The sequence below is a fragment of the Grampus griseus genome, assembly GCF_964374135.1.
Source record: "Grampus griseus genome assembly, chromosome: 10".
Taxonomy (NCBI): domain Eukaryota; kingdom Metazoa; phylum Chordata; class Mammalia; order Artiodactyla; family Delphinidae; genus Grampus; species Grampus griseus.
In genome coordinates this window covers 34174852-34192373 of record NC_139004.1, presented here as the reverse complement: position 1 = coordinate 34192373, position 17522 = coordinate 34174852, and the positions used below count along the sequence as shown (strand labels likewise).

Genomic DNA, 17522 nt, shown 5'->3' with positions numbered 1-17522 from the left:
CATCCAGGCCCCTGCTTCCTTCCCTTAGTTTGAATCAGTAGTTCTCAACCAGGGGAGATTTTACTTCCCTTGGGGACACCTGCAATGTTTAGAGACATTCTTAGCTGTCGCAACAGGTGTGAGGAAGATGCCCTTGACGTCTGGTAGCAATAGGGCCAGGATGCTGCCGAACAGCCCACAATGAACAGGACAGCCTCCCACAACAAAGGACCATCCAGTCCAAGATGCTGGTGGTGCCGAGGTTGGGAAACCCTGGTTTATATAATTAGCACAGCTCTCTCCTCCTTTTCTCTGCACCTCTCTCTCTTTTTTTTTTTATTTTTTTGCGGTACACGGGCCTCTCACTGTTGTGGCCTCTCCTGTTGCGGAGCACAGGCTCCGGACGCACAGGCTCAGCGGCCATGGCTCACGGGCCCAGCCACTCCGCATGTGGGATCTTCCCGGACCAGGGCACGAACCCGCGTGCCCTGCATCGGCAGGCGGACTCTCAACCACTGCGCCACCAGGGAAGCCCATGCCCGTCTCTTTTTTAAGCCTGGACCAGAGGCAGGAAAGGAATGCTGCTGCCAGACAGGGCTCAGTGGATGAAAGCAGGGTCTTCTCCCTCCCCATTCTCTCCCTCTGCTGCCTTCCCCTCCCCTCTCCCCATTCACTATGCCCTCCGCACCCTCAGGTCCACATCGACACCAAGAGTGCTTCCCAGATGTTTGAGCTGATCCACAAGAAACTGAAGCACACAGAGGCCTACCCCTGCCTGCTGTCTGTCCTGCACCACTGCCTGCAGATGCCCTGTGAGTAGCTCCCTCAGCCGGCCTGAGCCCCTGGCCCGGGGCAGCTGGAGACAAGGTGTCAGAAGCTCTCAGGGTTGGGAAGTCTCCCCGTGTCTCCCCCTGCACCCCAGTTCCCAGGAGGCCAGGCCATAGGACTCAGGCCTGTGCTCTTCCCTTCCTCCTGGGGGTCAGGACTTGCACTGTCCCCCAGCAGAGGAGCGGGAGACTCAGCCCTGAGCAATGCCATCATCCTGGTCCAACAAGTGGGAGCTTGATCCCTGAAGGATCCAACAGCTCTGACTGCCAGCTCGTGGCGGGGTCGTGATCGTTCTCCTCAGGGCATTCCAAAAAGGAGTTTTGTGCTTGCGGGGAGCAGCACAGCTGTGGGAAGAGTGTGCCTTGCCTTTTTTTTTTTTTTTTTAAGATTGTATCAACTCCTCTATCTAGCCCTTGCTGGCTCCCATCCTACCACCCTTGTTCCTGACTCACCTTACAAATACCAAATGTCAGTATCTATAGAAGCAGATGCTAAGCTCTTACGATCCAGGTGTGCCTGGTGACTGAATAAATTATACATAATTACTAATAGCCACACCAGCATGCAATTTGAAATGAGCTATAACTGCACCATTTGGTACTGAAGCTCTTCATAAAATAGAATATTTGGAAACTGGCATGGCCCAACATAATGGTCAGCCTAGACAGACTCGCTTTAGTGGTGATGACGTTGGTGTTGGTAATCGAGGTGGTGGTGACAGCTACAATTTATCGTCGCCATCTCTGGGCTGGGTGTGATGGGAGGTCTATTAAGATAGTGTCTCTATACATCAGAATGGCTTAAGGGGTGTGTGTTATTATCTCCAATTCACAGTGAGTGAACCTGAGGCTCAGTGAGTCTGTACATATGAAGGAATTTTGTTTCTTTGGGGTCAGGGCTTTAGATGAAACACATTCTACTTCTGTGAACACAGGCTTTACCCTGTGTTCCTGGTTGAAAGGTAAATGGAAAACGATGGCCACTTTGCAATGCATGTGTCAGTGGAGTGATGGAAAGGAGGACAGACACAGTGACCTGGACCAGGAAGCTGCCAGCTCCCCAAAACTCAGTCTAGAAAGTCTTCGTGGAAGACGTGGGAAATCCGACTTCTGCTCACATGACTTCCTGTGTTTAGTGCTCCGAGGGCATCGTGAACGGGTCCCTCTGTTCTGCCTCAAAATGGGGCTGTGCCGATGTGACCTTCCACTTTGTGGGCATTAGGGCTTGCCTTTGAGGCCAGAATCATGCTGCTTGACCTCCCCTTGGTGGTCAGTAGAAACAAAGTACTTGGATCAAGAACCAAGGAAGAGGAGCTTGTGGCCATCACATGAAAAGAAAGTCCATGTCCAGCCAGACTACGATTAGAAGGGGATGCCCGTGGGGCCCTGTGCAGGCGCAACACACGATGCCTTTGCCTTCACAGTTCAGGGTCACCTTCACCACGAAATCTGCCAGGATTCCACAGCCACTTCTTCAGCCCATTCTGACCCCCTCTCAGTGTGCGCCTGTAATGAGTCTCCATTCACCTTCCTCTGTAGGACAATAGCATTGATAATCCTAAAACCTTTTCTTTCAAAAAAATTTTCCCTGGAGACTTCATTATTCAGCGTGTAATGTTTGGAGCAGATTTGCTTTCTTAAATGTGCTTTTTGAAGATAATTGTAAAGAAGCAATTTGCATTCCCCAGGCATAGGATACTCAGGGTACCAACAGGGAAGAAGACGGCCAGAAAGCATTTCAGGGAATAGAGAAATATATCTAGACGGTTGACACATTCATAAAAGGTCAGTTGCAGATGAGCAAGAAATGATAGGATTTATGAGTCTTCAGTATCAGTAGTTGCATTGCCTCCCCAGTCAGACGGGGAGCTTGTCAAGGGAGGGGAGGGACTTACCTCCCCAGCCTGGCCCCAGGGAGTGACGCTAGGGCAGGGCCCCAGGGGGTTCCGGGGCTCAGTAAAGATACGATGCCTGTCATCCCTCAGACAAGCGGAACTTCCAGCAGTGGCAGCTCCTGGACCGCATCCTCCAGCAGATCGTCCTCCAGGATGAGAGGGGCATGGATCCTGACCTGGCTCCCTTGGAGAACTTCAACGTCAAGAACATCGTCAACATGTGAGCAGTGGCCGTCCCTCACCTGTCTTCCTCTTCGTTCCCCATCCCTCTCCTACTTGGGGTCTCACCAGCGAAACCTCAGCTCCCTCTCTCCAGCCCAGACACCTCCAATAGGCCTTGAGCAAAATCAACAGAACTCCCCGAGATAATGGAAATGTTCCACACACACACTGTCCAAATGCGGCTGCTGAGCCCTTGACGTGTGGCTAGTGTGACTGAGGAACTGAGTGTTACATTTCATTTAATTTTCATTAAATTCAAGTACTCACGTGACATGGCTGGCGACCACCATATTGGATAGCACAGGTTTAAAGGGGGTGTACGCAACTCGCCGTGATCCACTGCATTCAGTGGATTGAGGGGGAATTACACGTATCAACACGGAGGAGAAGTCAGCAAACTGTGGCTACAGGCTAACCCCCGCCCTCCAGCTTGTTTCGTATGGTCCACGAGCCAAGAATAGTTTTACATTTTAAAAGAGTTGTTAAAAACAAACACAGGAATATATGACAGAGACTGTACAGAGTATATAAAACCGAAAATAGTTACTCTGCCTCTTTAGAGAAGGTCTGCCAACCACTGAAAATAGAGCATGACAATTTAATCATGAGGCTGTTAGAGAACGATGTCAGAGCCTAAGGTCTCTGGCTTATCATCTTTGACCCTGGGTGTAGAGAAACACCGAGAAATGAGTTTAAAGTCGTGTCAGCTAATAATCAGGCCTCATGTTAGCACACTGACTTTTAATTTTAAACTTTTACTTTCAGTATAAGCCTAAGTCAGTTGCCCTTAAGGAGACGAATTGGCTCTCAAGGATTCATTGTGCTGCGTCGCAAAGCCAAGGAGAAAATGATTTCTGAACTATTCACGCTACTGTTTTCATTTGCACAAATAGCTGGGTGTTGGTGTAGTCAAAATCCTAACTGGTATCTTGGATGAGTACAACTAGGAAAGTAATCAAAAGGCAGCTTTATTTATTTTTTGAAGTTTTTTAAATTTAATTTTTATTTTATATTGGAGTATAGTTGATTTACAATGGTGTGTTAGTTTCAGGTGTACAGCAAAGTGATTCAGTTATACATATACATATATCCATTCTTTTTCAGATTCATATTTCCCATATAGATTATTACAGAATATTGAGTAGAGTTCCCTGTGCTATACAGTAGGTCCTTACCGATTATCTATTTTATATATAGTAGTGTGTACATTAATCCCAAACTCCTAACTTATCTCGCCCCCCCACCTTTCCCTTTTGGTAACCATAAGTTTGTTTTTGAAGTCTTCGAGTCTGTTTCTGTCTTGTAAGTAAGTTCATTTGTATCATTTTTTTTAGATTCCACACATAAGTGAAATCATAAGATATTCGTCTTTGTCTGACTTCGCTTAGTATGATAATCTCTAGGTCCATGCATGTTGCTGCAAATGCCATCGTTTCATTCTTTTCTATGGCAGAGTAATAGTCCATTGTATATGTGCCACATCTTCTTTATCCATTCCTCTGTCAATGGACATTTAGGTTGCTTCCATGTCTTGGCTATTGTAAATAGTGAAGGCAGCTTTATTTTTATCTTCTGCTAATTCTTTACATTACTTAGTGGGGAAGCTGTTCCTCTTGCCAGAGGATGACGACTCCTCAGGTGCAATGAGGTTTTTGCTGCTTCTTGGACAATGGGAGTCCTAAGCTCACTTTCAGCTGCCAACATAGCCTCAAATCTGCAAGTAGAAGGGCTAGTCTCAGACGTGAATCAATATTCTAGATTGGATTTAGCCTTGAGTCTCTCTCCGTGGACTGGGGCTGGAAGCTGCAGTGGGAAGAGAGTGTGAGAGTGTGTGTGTGTGTGTGAGTGAGTGAGTGAGTGTGATGGTTGGCTTCTTTCTCTGTGTTCTCTTTCTCTTCTAGCCCCTTCTACCCCACCCCCCTTTCCTCTAGCTAACCATTTTCTGACCCCCACCAGAGGCAGCATGGGGGCAGGAAGGAGAAAGGGAAAAGGCCCTACTTGATCAGGTAACTTAGTAAACAGGCTTCCTGCTCTCTGGGCTTGGCACATGGATAAAGATACGACATGTATTCCTGGGGTCTTCAGAAGTTCCTTGCTGGGTGCCTCTCGCTACAAAACCCTGGTCACTGGAGACACATGTTTTTCTTTTTTTTCCTCCAGGCCTGCTTGGCACCATCCCTTCCATCAGGTCCTGATTCACTGGCAATACAGTACACGTAGACGTACACTGTTGAAGTGTCCAGATGGACTTTTTGGATGAGACTTAGAATAGCTTCAGCCTAATTCCTCCACGATGCTCTCTGGCTCGTGAGAAACCCTCATGCAATCTCTCATACTAACAAATTCTTGGAGTGTCACGGGTCTCCGCCTACCCTCTGGACCTGCCTAGCCCCAGTCCACCATGCCTCCCTCCCGGTGTCAGGGAACATGGGTCAGACCCTCTGGGTGGGCGCGAAGAAGTCACTTCACTAGATGGTGCTGAAGGAGGACCCCCCCCACCCCCCACCAGAGAGGATGACAATGGCTCTCTCCAAAGAAATCTGTTCACAAATTATTTCCCCCATCATACTTCACTCCCTCTTTATATCCTTGACCTGGTTGAGGAGGCCAAGAGTCATGGATCTAACTTCTCTGTGTTTTCAGATTTACAAAAGAAATGATTATTGAGATCTCACCTTGGAATTTCACCTCTCTTATACCTTGATGTCTGGGTAAAAGCTTCATCTTCACCGCTTGTAATGAGTTTGACAAGAATGAAGGGGCTTCCTATGATTTAGACACATGCCCTCTTTACCCTCTACCCACTTACTCTGTGTTACTGGGGTGGGCGATTTCTCTTGCTCTCACACATTGGTCATTGGAAGTCTGGACCATGGTAAGGCCAATATTTTGATCTCTCTCAGATGCGAGAACCTATTTTTACAAGGGGGTACAAATCATTGTACAACTAAGGGAAGCCTGGGATTTAGTCCTGGCTTTACCATGAGTTAGCGGTCGTCTCCTTTTCTGGTCTTAGGAGCTTCAACTCTATCCCAGAGGGGTTGGACTCTAAGGGTCCTTTCAGCTTTCTCAGATCATGGAGAGACAGGTAATGAGAACTTGTCAGGGATGGAACCTGGAGAGACATCTGGAGAGTCAAAATCCTAGCCTCCTTGATGTGGCTGGACAGATTGGAGATCAGGGTACCAATGTGGGGAACTGGAAGATGCCATGTCTTCTGGGAAGCTGTGAGCAAACAGTCAAGAGACCCTTCACTCCCTGCCAGGCTCATCAATGAGAACGAAGTGAAACAGTGGCGAGACCAAGCGGAGAAGTTCCGGAAAGGTGAGGGGGCTCTGCCCAAACCCGCTCCCTGCTCCCCACCCCTCCCCTGCCCAGCCGAGGACCCCATTTCCTCCTTTGGAGAAGGACACACACGCATTCACATCCTCTCTTCCCATTTCCCCTCCTGTCCTTCTTCCATCCCAGAACACGCGGAGCTGGTGAGCAGGCTGGAGAGGAAGGAGCGGGAATGCGAGGCCAAGACGTTGGAGAGGGAAGAGATGATGCGGACACTGAACAAGATGAAGGACAAGCTGGCCCGAGAGTCCCAGGAGCTGCGCCAGGCTCGGGGACAAGTGGCAGAGCTGGTGGCCCAACTCAGTGAAATCTCAGTACGTGGCCCCTCCTCTGCTTTTACATAGTTGAGCCGAGACCTTCAGGCCAGTGGGGGGAAGAGCAGGCGTGGGGAGGAGGTGAGGACCCCAGCGTGGAGGAGACCTCAGACCAGGATAGAGGGGACCCTTGAGGCTGCAAGGTTGGCACCTGTGTGAGACAAAAACAGCGTTCCTTCCTCCGGGTGACACTGTCCCAGGAAGCACACCGTGGAAAGCAGAGTGCGGGTGGGGTTTGGGCTCCCCTGCCCCTCTCAGCTGGGTGCCCTTGTGCAGGCCTGTCTGTATCAATCCCGCTGTTGCGTGTGATGACTATGACTGTCCACTATGTCTGTGTTTGCCTTGTGTGTGTATCTGTGTGTTGGATGTTCAGGATGCAGAGGGAGAAAACGGGGCTTAATTGTGTGTGGGAGGTGAGAGCAGGCTTCGGGGTCTAGTCTAGGTGGAGAATAAGAGTAAGGGAAGGCACAGTGATGGGGGACTCGAAAGGCATCCTTGTTGATGCTTTGTCTCTTTGATGTCTCTGTCTCCCCACAGACAGGACCTGTATCTTCCCCACCTCCCCCTGGGGGCCCACTTACCTTGTCTTCCTCGATGACAACCAGTGACCTGCCTCCACCCCCGCCCCCTCTACCGTTCACCTGCTGTCCCCCACCGCCACCACCCCCCCTACCCCCCGGTGGGCCTCCCACTCCCCCCGGTGCCCCACCTTGCTTCAGTATGGGCCTGCCCCTCCCCCCAGACCCCTTCCCCAGCAGTGATGTCCCGCTCAGGAAGAAGTGTGTCCCCCAGCCTTCACACCCACTGAAGTCCTTCAACTGGGTCAAGCTGAATGAGGTGAGTAGCAAGGAAGAGGTCAGCGGATCCATTCTCCTACAGCCTGGGACAGTTAGCCCTATGGATTGATAGCCCGCTATTTGCAGATCTCCACCTTGGGTGCTCTCTTTGATGGGAGTGAGGGTAGGCACAGTGGACGCAGAAGATGGGGCTGCTGCTGCCAGAGCACAGGGAGGCGATGGCTTGGCATGCGGTGATGCTCACATTGGCAGAGCCACCTACAAACGGAATATGAGTGTGCTGAGGGTTACTGGAGTAATACAGGGCCAAGCGGGGTGCTTTCTAGACGAGACAAGGCCTTGGCTAGAATGTTAAGGATTGGGTTGATTTGAGGAAAAGGGTGGAACACATAGGTGAAGATCTTGGGCCCGGGTCTAGAGATGGACTGAAATGATGAGGCCGTGACAGGGTAGCAGGGCAGGGGCAATGAAGAGTTTGATATCAAGGTGCAGCCATTCTGGCATCCTCCCAGGGGAAGGTGCAAACACTGGCTACTTTTCTAGACTGCTCAGCAGTGAGAGGCCTTCCTGAATATCATCCACGAAGAACCACCCATCCCAGGCCCACATGTGGGAGTTGATTCCTCTATTGGATTCTCATGAGTGTAGAGTAGAGATGCCCTGGGTCACGTTGGACCCCTGGCAATTGAAGGCCAGTTCCAGCCTGGGCCAAGCACTGCTCTGGTGCTGTACTATAAGAGGACCAGTGGCTTCATCCTTGAGGTAAATAGATACAAGAGAACTGGCCTCAGTTAGCCTGACTCACGTTCACCCTCCAAAAACAGTCTGGAGCTGGGACTGATGGACGCCCTCTGACCTTGTATGGGGCCAGGGGACTAATTCTTGGGGAATTCATTACCATACCACTCTGTGAGCTTAACTTAGCTCCAGTGGAGACTTAGAGTGGGAGGAGACACAGGTTGCTAAGTAGATGGTCGGCTAGTTTGCTAGGTGCCTTCTCCTGGTGGTAGACCAGTTAGCCCGTCAGTCTGAGGCCTGCTTTGTGTAAAGCTTTCTGCTGGGGGCTGTGATGGATGATAATAATAAAAGGTGAGACATAACGTTGCCCTGAAAGAGCTTTGCATCTGGCAGTTAGGAAGTGTGTCCAAGGAAACACCCTGAGGTCCTGGGGATGGGTTGCAGGAGAGGTTCTAACCTCTAACCAAATCAGGTTTGGCTCTAACTAACGGTGTGATCTGCGGAAATCGTTCGTTTCATACCTGTTTGCTTGTCTGCGAGATGATCTCTGATTCCTTCTACCTCTGGTTTTGTTATCTAAGTGGAAAGACGAAGCATGAATATAGCCCATTCATTGCCTCCTGGGCTTCTGATAACATTTCCAGTCTGAGTTATTCAAATTGTGGAGCCACCTGCTAGCAGCATTTTGAAGGGACATTGTTAAAGTTCGTAACAACTGCATCACACAGCTCTGCCCTGTGGATACTTCTCCGTGGTCACAAGGCCAGCCAGAAAGGCCAGCTGCATACGGGCAGGCAAGCAGCTCTGCAGAACCAAAGGTCGTAGGCGGTGTGGAAACATTCACTGTTCATGATCAGAAATAATATTTTTTTAAATTGTGGTTTAAAAAAAAAAAAGAAAGAATTTTGTTTTTGCTTCCTGTGCTTACAACGTATCATTTAAGGTTTTAAACATGTAATGAAGGGTTGATTAGGCATCTCAACAATTAAGGAAAGCAAACAGGGCACCTAATGTTTTTGTAAGATTTTCATCTTAAAGAGCTTTGTGCTTAGGGTTTTCTCTGGGGTCCAGTAATAATAAAGCCTATATCAATTCCTCGGGGGCCCGGAGCAGGCCGGAGTCTCATTCCTAGACTGGAAAGTCCAGGTTTGATGGAGCACATGTTGAGGAGCCCTTGTGGGACATGTAGCAGCAGGGGTGAGGGAGGCGGGGCTTCGAGTCATATTAGTGAACTTATCATCCCAGTCCCAGTCTTTGAGTTGAATGACTAAATTCAGGTTATTTCGTCATTTGGGCTGTAGTTTCCCAATCTGCAAAATGGGGGTAATTACGATAACCAGATCAAAGTGTTGTTGTGAGAATTGACTTAATACATACAAATTACTTGGAACAGTGACTGACACATAGAAAACCTTTAAAATAAGAATATTAGATGAGTTATTATTCGTGGGACTACCATGTGTGCTTTAAGTGTGTTCTCTCCCTTAATCCTCATCCAGTTCAGTTAGGTAGATGTCATTGAGACTCGGTTTCCTTTCATGGGACATGGGAAGAGAAGAGAACCTCTCTGTTTGCCAACAGCTTCACTTAGGGGCTGTCTGACCCCAAATGCTCGAGGAGGGAAATGTAATGAAATGTGTTTTCGAGAAAGAGTTCTCTGGCTTGTAAAGGATGTCTCTAGAGGGGCAGAAGCCCCAGGAATCTAGACTGGGAGTGGTGAGGTCTCGGCCAGAGGGGTATAAAAATTCAAGAATGATTGTATGAGGTGGGCGCATCTTTAGGATGTAGAGGATGTTAGGAACGGATGTACATCTCTCTGGCCTCAGACCTCAGCTGCACCTTCAAGAAGGGTCGCAGGTCCTTCTGGTGACCATGGCGAAGGGAGAGTGTTTGGGAGACAGTGAGGGGGATCCTGGGTTGTCTGTTGTCTCAGGGGAAGCTCTTCCGGATGTTGAACATCCAGCTCTGTCATTCCAGCCCTTTTCCTTCTCATCCTGGCCTCACTGAGAATAAGAGCAGTGGGAAGCTTCACCTCTACGGGCCTTCCCTCTCCACCCACCTCCACCCTGCCCCGGTCCGATTCCCCTTCCCATCTTCTTTCTGTCTAGCAGTCTGGTTCCTCATCCCAGCCCCCTTCCCCTGACCCACACATGCTCCTGTACACACACACACACACACACACACACACACACACACACACACACACACACACACACACACACACACACACACACACACACACACACACACACACACACACACACACACACACACACACACACACACACACACACACACACACACACACACACACACGTTGTTTCTGCCATGAGAAGAATGCGTCTGTGTTGGGATTGGCCGGTTGCCTGCATCCCTTGCTGCTCCGAGCTGCCCAGCCCAGCATTCCACGAGAGGGTCCCTGGCCTTAGGAAGGCCACAGGAATGTCCCCACCCGCCCTGCTCTGGCCTCGCCTCCCCTTTCCAGAGTTTAAGAAAATAAAAGTAAGTGAAGGATACGTTTCTCTCTCGGAGCCTTGCTGAGGGTGATGGAGGGAGGAGGCATCGGCATTAGGAAGGTCCCTGACTACCCCCAGGCAGAGGGGGGTGGGGAGGTTCTAATTTAAAGGACAGTGAAGCTCTGGACGAGGTGAGGGGTCCTGGGAGGGGGACTCTCATCTTGGCCCTCGAAGTCATTATTGGGATGTTACAAGACCACTAGGGCATTCCTGGCGTGGACAACAGCTCTTCCCCAGATCCCCGGAGTGGGGTTCAGTGCAAGGATCCTACACAGAGGTGGGCAGTGCCTGAGCTGAGAGACCTTGTTATGTAACCCCTGGGTCCATTCCAGTTATGAGGGATGGGACACCCTCTGACCAATGGAAACTTGTGGAAGAGTCTTGCTGGCCTGAGCAGTCACTAAAAAGGGGCCAGGATGTCCCAGCCTTTGGCATTCGTCCACTTTCTGGGAATCTGGAAAAGTGGGAGGAAGACCACTGGGAGAGAAAATGACCACCTCAGATACAGGAAATACAGTCAGCCCTGAAGATTTGAGGATCCCAAGTGTGTGTGGGCACTCTTCCTCTGAGAACACTGGTTTGGTTTGGTTTTTCTGGAAGGAGTTTCATACTCTCCTTTCATACTTGCCCACCCATCACTCCAGCACTCCCTTGATTTCTGGAATGTGCTTACATGTAGCCCCAGGTGAAAAGGAGGAGAAGGAGATTGCCTGTGGCCTCTCCCCTGGAGCAGAGTATTGAAGAGGAGGGGAGGGGGAGGAATCGACCCCCTTCTGAAGGTCTGAGAGCCTGGCTATGGGCCTGTGTGCACCTGGAGGACAGGTGGGGTTAGGGAGGCATCGCGCATCTCCATCATGAAGGAGCTGAGTCAGCCACGGGCTCTCCTCCCTTCCCTGAATCTTAGGAACGTGTCCCTGGCACCATATGGAATGAGATTGATGACATGCAGGTGTTTCGGATTCTGGACCTCGCGGACTTTGAAAAAATGTTTTCAGCTTATCAGAGGCATCAGGTAACACCCTGCCCCCTCTAGCGTCTTGAGTCTTGACTTCACACACACCCTTGAACTCAACCCTCAGCCCCTCCCTTCCTCTCTTCCTCCCTCCCTCTCCCTTCCACATATACTGAATTGATTTTTTTCTTTATCAGGTACCATGTTCTTTCTGGGGACATAGATATGAGTTAGTGGGGTGCAGTGCATAGGGGGAAACATCCCATTGTATTAGTTTGTATTTGCACATCAAGTGGTGAAATGATACGTTGTCCATTTCTCTCTCTGGTCTTGGAGCACTGGAGGTGGAGTAGCAGGGCCAGGCCACTGTTGACCTTGCTCTTTTTTCTGGCCCTGGGACCTAGGAACTACACCTACAAGGCGTTATAACTTTTCCACCACATTTTCTGCTATACTTTCGTCTCCCAACACTCCCAAGAGTCGAGCAGAGGACGTTAATGTTTCAAGGAAGGTGGAGCTGCTTCAGGTCACACTGCGGGGCTGGGGCTGAGGCTGGGGTTGGCCAAGAGAGGCCCTGGCTCTGCTCCGCAGACACTGTGTACAGAGGCTGACCAGCAAGCCTGCTCCTCCCGAGGCAGGACAGGGCTTGGTGTCAGGACGCGCGTGCTCCCGAGGCAGTACCTGCTGGGTTGGCCCAAAATGCCGATTCTCCAACCTCACCCTCCCGTGAATGTGAGGGCCCAGGAATCTGCATTGCAGAGCTGGGGGCCATCCTCCGAGGTACAACCTGGGCATTAGCAGCCTAGAGGCCTCGGAGCGTTTGCTTCGTCTCTGGCCCGCCTCCCGGGAGTTGTTTCCTCTCCAGGCTGTGCTGTCTTCTCCCATGTTTTCTCCACTGACTTCAGGTTCCAGCCCTGAGGACTTCCCCAGGTGCCTGTGAGTGGGGTCTGGGCCCTCATGGCTCCTGGGCAGAGGCAGCATGTCATGGCTGGTCTCCGCAGGGCTTTCTGCCGAGGCCAGAGCTGTGGATGATCCTTCCTGAGGGCGGGCTGGACCACGAGCTCGTGTGACTCTCCTGGGCGACCAGCCAAAGGGGTGCAGGGAGGGCGGGGCTCTGGCCCTGCCTTAGGGGTCTAGGGAAACCAGATGGCTGTTTGTTTAACTTAAATGTAGGTGCTCTAGGCCTCTGATCCTTGACCCCTAATTCCAGGAAGCCCTGTGCCCATGTCCAGCTGGCATGGTACAGGCAGCAGCTGCGGCCCGGCTGGGGCAGGAAGAAGTTCTCTGGAGCATTTGTTGCTCCTGTGATCAGTGCTCCCGAGCCAGGGATGGAGGGAGTGTGTGCCGGGGGGATGTCAGTCCTGGGCGAGCACACACCTCCCCCTATTTTGAGAGTCTTCCTCCGGGCCAGGGTTCCAGCCTGGCCCACCCAGTCTCCAGGGCCCTGAGGTAGGGCTACGGTGGGGGCTGGGGGGAAAGAGGGACTCCGGAGTTTAGGACAGGCTGGGCCTGGGGCCTCCCAGTTTGGGGAGTGGAGGGGAGTGAAGACGGACAGCGCCCTGCTCTGTCTCCCCTCATCTCTCTGAGCCTGCTCAGTCCAGCACCCTGTTTCAGGGCTGGGCTCACCTGCACTACTGTCGCTCTGCAGGTCGCCCGGACTCTGGGGTGTTGAATTCACAGCAGCAAGGCAGGAGACCCAGAGCCTGTGCTGCCCTGGTCACCTCCTCTTTTTTTCTTGGGGTCCGGGGTGCGTGGGACAGGGACGGGCCTATGAGCGTGGTCTTCCCTCTGTGCCCTCTGCGTGTCCTGAGTTAGTGACTTCAACCTCACCCGGGTCAGGAAGGGAGGACCAGGGGTGGGCTCTGCCCCCTCTGCTCCCTTCGAGATCAAAAGACAGACAAGGGGCAAAGGGTAAGGAGCAAAGTTCAGGGACGCCTGCTTTTCTCTGTCTCAGTGAATGCAACTTTCACGTGCTTTCAGCTCAAGTTCGGTCGTGGTTGGGTCTCCTCCCCTATTTTGAAAGATGCGGGGGTGCAGGAATGCCCTCTGGGCGGATTCCCAGCAGAGGAGCAGGAAGAACTGCAGCTGAGGCCTGGGGTGGGGCAGCTCGGGGGCCTGGTCCGACTGGGGAGTGGTGGTCCCCCTGGGCACGGGGCACTCAGGAGAGGCTGCCTGTCCTCTGCTTGGCCTGGCTTCTCTGAGTGCATGTCTGCAGCTCCCGTTCAGTGCTACTGGCAGGTCTCCATCTCCAACCCTGGGGGTCTCACTGGGGTGGGGCAGACGGTAGATGCTGAGGGGTTCCCCATGTCTCTCCTACTGTTCTTGGGTCCCCAGACCTCTTGGCTAACGTTGTGCATGTTTAATTCTCTATTGGCTGTGGCTGTTACCCGCCTAGGAGCTGATAACTAATCCTTGCCATCAGGTGAGTCACTCCTGGGGCTCTGGGCACTCCAACTTTTAACCGCTGCGCTGGGCTGCTGCCCTGTACTGGGCCCAAAAGAGAGGGCTTGTCAGTTCTACCTTCTGCCTTTTTACCCATCTTAACAGGGTGGCGTCAGGGAGTGTCCCCAAAGAAAAAGCAGAAATGTAGGGAAGGGAGCTAATGCGAGCAGACCCCTACCAGCAGTGGAGGTGAATGTCTACTGGGGTGAAGAGAAAGCTTCCAGGTCTCATGTCTTACCCACTAGGCCCAAGGCAAGGCCGTCCTGTAAGACTGCACAGGCTAGGCACTGGACAATTCCGGGGGCACAATTCACAAAGACAGTGATGTGAGTGGCAGCCCCTGGAGTCATCCAACCTGGAGCATGTGCTTGGAAGGACCTCCCAAAGGAAGAAACAGTCTCCTGTCTATCTCACCAGGGGCCAAGAGAAGGCCAGGGGATCTTTGATTTCTTGGGAACTGCCCGCTGGAACCCCAGAGGAGAGAACTTTGCAGGGAGTTGTGCCTCAGTTTCCCCACCTCTGAACTTATGGATGCCCTCTACCCTGGGCACACTGGGCTGTGCCTGAAGTCCCCAGGGAGGGGTCCAGGAACTGTGACCTTAAGGGGATTTGGAACCAGCTTCTCGTCATAAGATTGGGGAGGCTCTCTGGGTGGGCTGGGGTGGGGTAAGGGTTGATTGTCTGGGACACAGTGTAGATCACACTACACAGCCACAGGGGTCAGTCACTCCCCGTCTAGTTTGCCCACAGAGGGCAGTCTCTGATAAAGGGTCTTCTTATTGCCCCCGACCCAGTCTAGCCCAGGGTAAAGCCCCAGAGCCTCCTATTGGAGTCAGATATTAACCACCCTCCTCTCTCTCTCCTGTCTTTTTCTTTCCCTCTCTTTCTTCCGCTCACACCAGGAGCGTTCCCTGCTTGTCACGGGGGTGGCTCCTGGGTAGGGGGTAGGCAGAAAGAGGACTGGGGAAAACACACACTTCACCCTTTGTACTTGGCTTGTCGGTTGCAGAAAGAGTTGGGCTCCACGGAGGACATCTACCTGGCCTCGCGCAAGGTCAAAGAGCTGTCGGTCATCGACGGCCGGAGGGCGCAGAACTGCATCATCCTTCTCTCCAAGTAGGTGCTCGCCCTGCCTCTACGGCCCCTGCTCCACAGTAGGTTGCAGGTGGGAGGGACTGGGTCCCCAGGAAGCAGAGGCCTGAGCTGGGGCTAGAGAGAAATATGATGGAGCTGAGTGCCTGGGGGAGAGAGGTGCCTGGCAGAGGAATGGGGTGATAGCAGTATCTGGCCTCCCCCCCCCCCGTCTCCTGGCTGTCCCCTGGGGCGGCACGGGGCCCCTGATCTCGAACCCTCTTCCGGGAGCCCATGCTGAGCAGCAGTGAGGGGCTCTGCAGACAGGAAACTGCCCCATCACGCGGCCCCTGACCAGCCTGGTCAGCGTTTGGCAGCGGAGTTGCTCTAAGCCCGTGGAGGGCCCCGCTCGGCTCAGGCCACAGAGCAGCATGATCTCAGCCCCCAAGCATTTCCCGCGGCTGCAGAACAAACAGGGCAGTATCTGCACTAACAGCATAGCTTCTGTGCGGGGCCTCCCGCCAGAGCCGGGGTCAGAGGTCCCCGCCTCCCGTACTATTCTTAGCACTGCCCCAGCTGCCCCGGGCCGTCCATCCCCGCTTGCCTCTCCACAAGGTCCTAAGCCTCAGTTTCTCCCCCTTAATGCTTCCCCAGGGCCTCCCAATGGGTGTGCATCTGGAGGGGCTGTGTGTGTGTGTGTGAGTGTGTGTGTGTGTGCACGTGTGTGTAGGGGGTTGCTTCTCCCTCTCCCAGACAGCAAGACGTGTTGGAACAGCTGTGCGGGACCCGAGGCGCTGTCAGAAGACTGAGACCTGTTCTGTCTTGAAGGAAACAGGAAACTGCCCCCTTAGTGACCTGCCCATATTCCCATCCTCCCGTGGAGATGCCGTGGGTATTTCCGGCATGGGGAGAGGGATCAGAAACTCCTCGCCCTGTCTCAGTCTACGCTGACGATGGCCCTTTTCCTCCCAAATGTCCCTATCCATTAGGATGGAGACTCAAGCAAGAAACCAGAGACTCACGTCTCTAGAGACTGAAGTATCTCAGGATTGAGTTATAGAGTGAACCGTGTGAGTTTAGTCTGAGAAGGCTTTGCAGAGGAGGGAGTGCTATCAAACGTAAGCGAGAGAGAGAAGGCCCGGGCACTGGCTTCTGAAGAAGGTCTGGGGTCTGTCCTGAGCAGAGGGGCCAGGCCAGGCTGCTCAAGGTGGGGTTTTTGCCTTAGGTTGAAGCTGTCTAACGAGGAGATCCGGCAGGCCATCTTGATGATGGACGAGCAGGAGGACCTCGCTAAGGACATGCTGGAGCAGGTGAGGCCCCTGAAACTAGGGGGTGGCCGGACCCCTTCCTGACGGCCCCCAGGGAGGCCGAGTCTCTTAGGTCAAGGAAAAATCGGGCTGGGGGCTGGAGGAGTGAGGGAGAGGTTTATAGAAACTTCCCTGGGCCAACCTTTCTGAGGAGAGACCAGAAAAGGCTGCATCTTTTTTCAGGGGATTGAGGCCCCCAGAAATATATGAGGAGTGACCCCCCACCCTGCCATGGGCCTCAGGGCAAAGGCAGTGACCCATAACCGTATCTCCCCCAAATCTCTTCCACATCAGTCTGTTGTGTCCTTCAAGAGAAACCCAGAAAACACCAAGCAAAACCACCATCAATTGGACATGAAAATTAAGAACTCTGTCGATCAAAAGGCACTATTACTAGAGTGAAAAGGCAAGCCAAGCTTTAGGAGACCTTTGCTTTATGTATAGGTCACAAAGATCTCATATTCAGAACAAAGAACTTCACAAATCAGTGAGAAAAATGACAAACAACTTAAAAATGAGCAAAAGACTTGAATAGGTACTTCATGAAAGAGAATTTCCAAATGGTTCAATACTATCAGTCATCAGAGAAATATGGAAAATCACAGTGAGGTAGCACCATCCACCCCCCTAAACAGCTAAAATTGAAAAGGCCAACAGTGCTGGGGGTTGGCAAGGATGGGAAGCAACTGGAACTCTCATTGGGTAGAACCATTTTGGAAAACGATTTGGCAGTACACCTACCTATCTTAGTGCCCAACAGTCCTACTGGGTACAAACACCAACTATGGGAATATTTATAACAATTTTATTTATAAAACCCCGCAAACTGTGAACAACTCAGCTGTCTACCAGGAGCAAAGTGAACAGACTGTGGTATATTCCTACGATAGAATAGTGCTCAGCAATGAATAAAAAATGGATTACCAATAACTACGTGGAGGAGGCTCAGAGGTTATGTTGAGTGAAAGAAGCCAGACCCCAGAGAGAACACGCTGCATGCGTCCATGTGTATGAAGTGCAAGAATAGCCAAGTTTTATCTAAGGTGACAGAGTTCAGCTGAGAGGCTACGCTGGGGGATGGGGGTGGCTTGGTTACTGAACTAGCACAAGGGACCTTTCTACG

General features: G+C 51.9%; 1 protein-coding gene across 1 annotated transcript in view; it reads left to right on the top strand.

Moving 5' to 3' along the window:
* Window positions 1–17522, top strand: part of DAAM2 (dishevelled associated activator of morphogenesis 2) — a 111081-nt gene that overhangs the window by 83203 nt on the left and 10356 nt on the right. Inside the window, exons 10-17 of the mRNA XM_082664848.1 lie at window positions 674–791; window positions 2792–2921; window positions 6189–6247; window positions 6392–6576; window positions 7114–7413; window positions 11532–11639; window positions 15031–15137; window positions 16318–16402. Coding sequence (XP_082520974.1) covers window positions 674–791; window positions 2792–2921; window positions 6189–6247; window positions 6392–6576; window positions 7114–7413; window positions 11532–11639; window positions 15031–15137; window positions 16318–16402 — 1092 coding nt within the window. The remainder of the gene's footprint in view (window positions 1–673; window positions 792–2791; window positions 2922–6188; window positions 6248–6391; window positions 6577–7113; window positions 7414–11531; window positions 11640–15030; window positions 15138–16317; window positions 16403–17522) is intronic.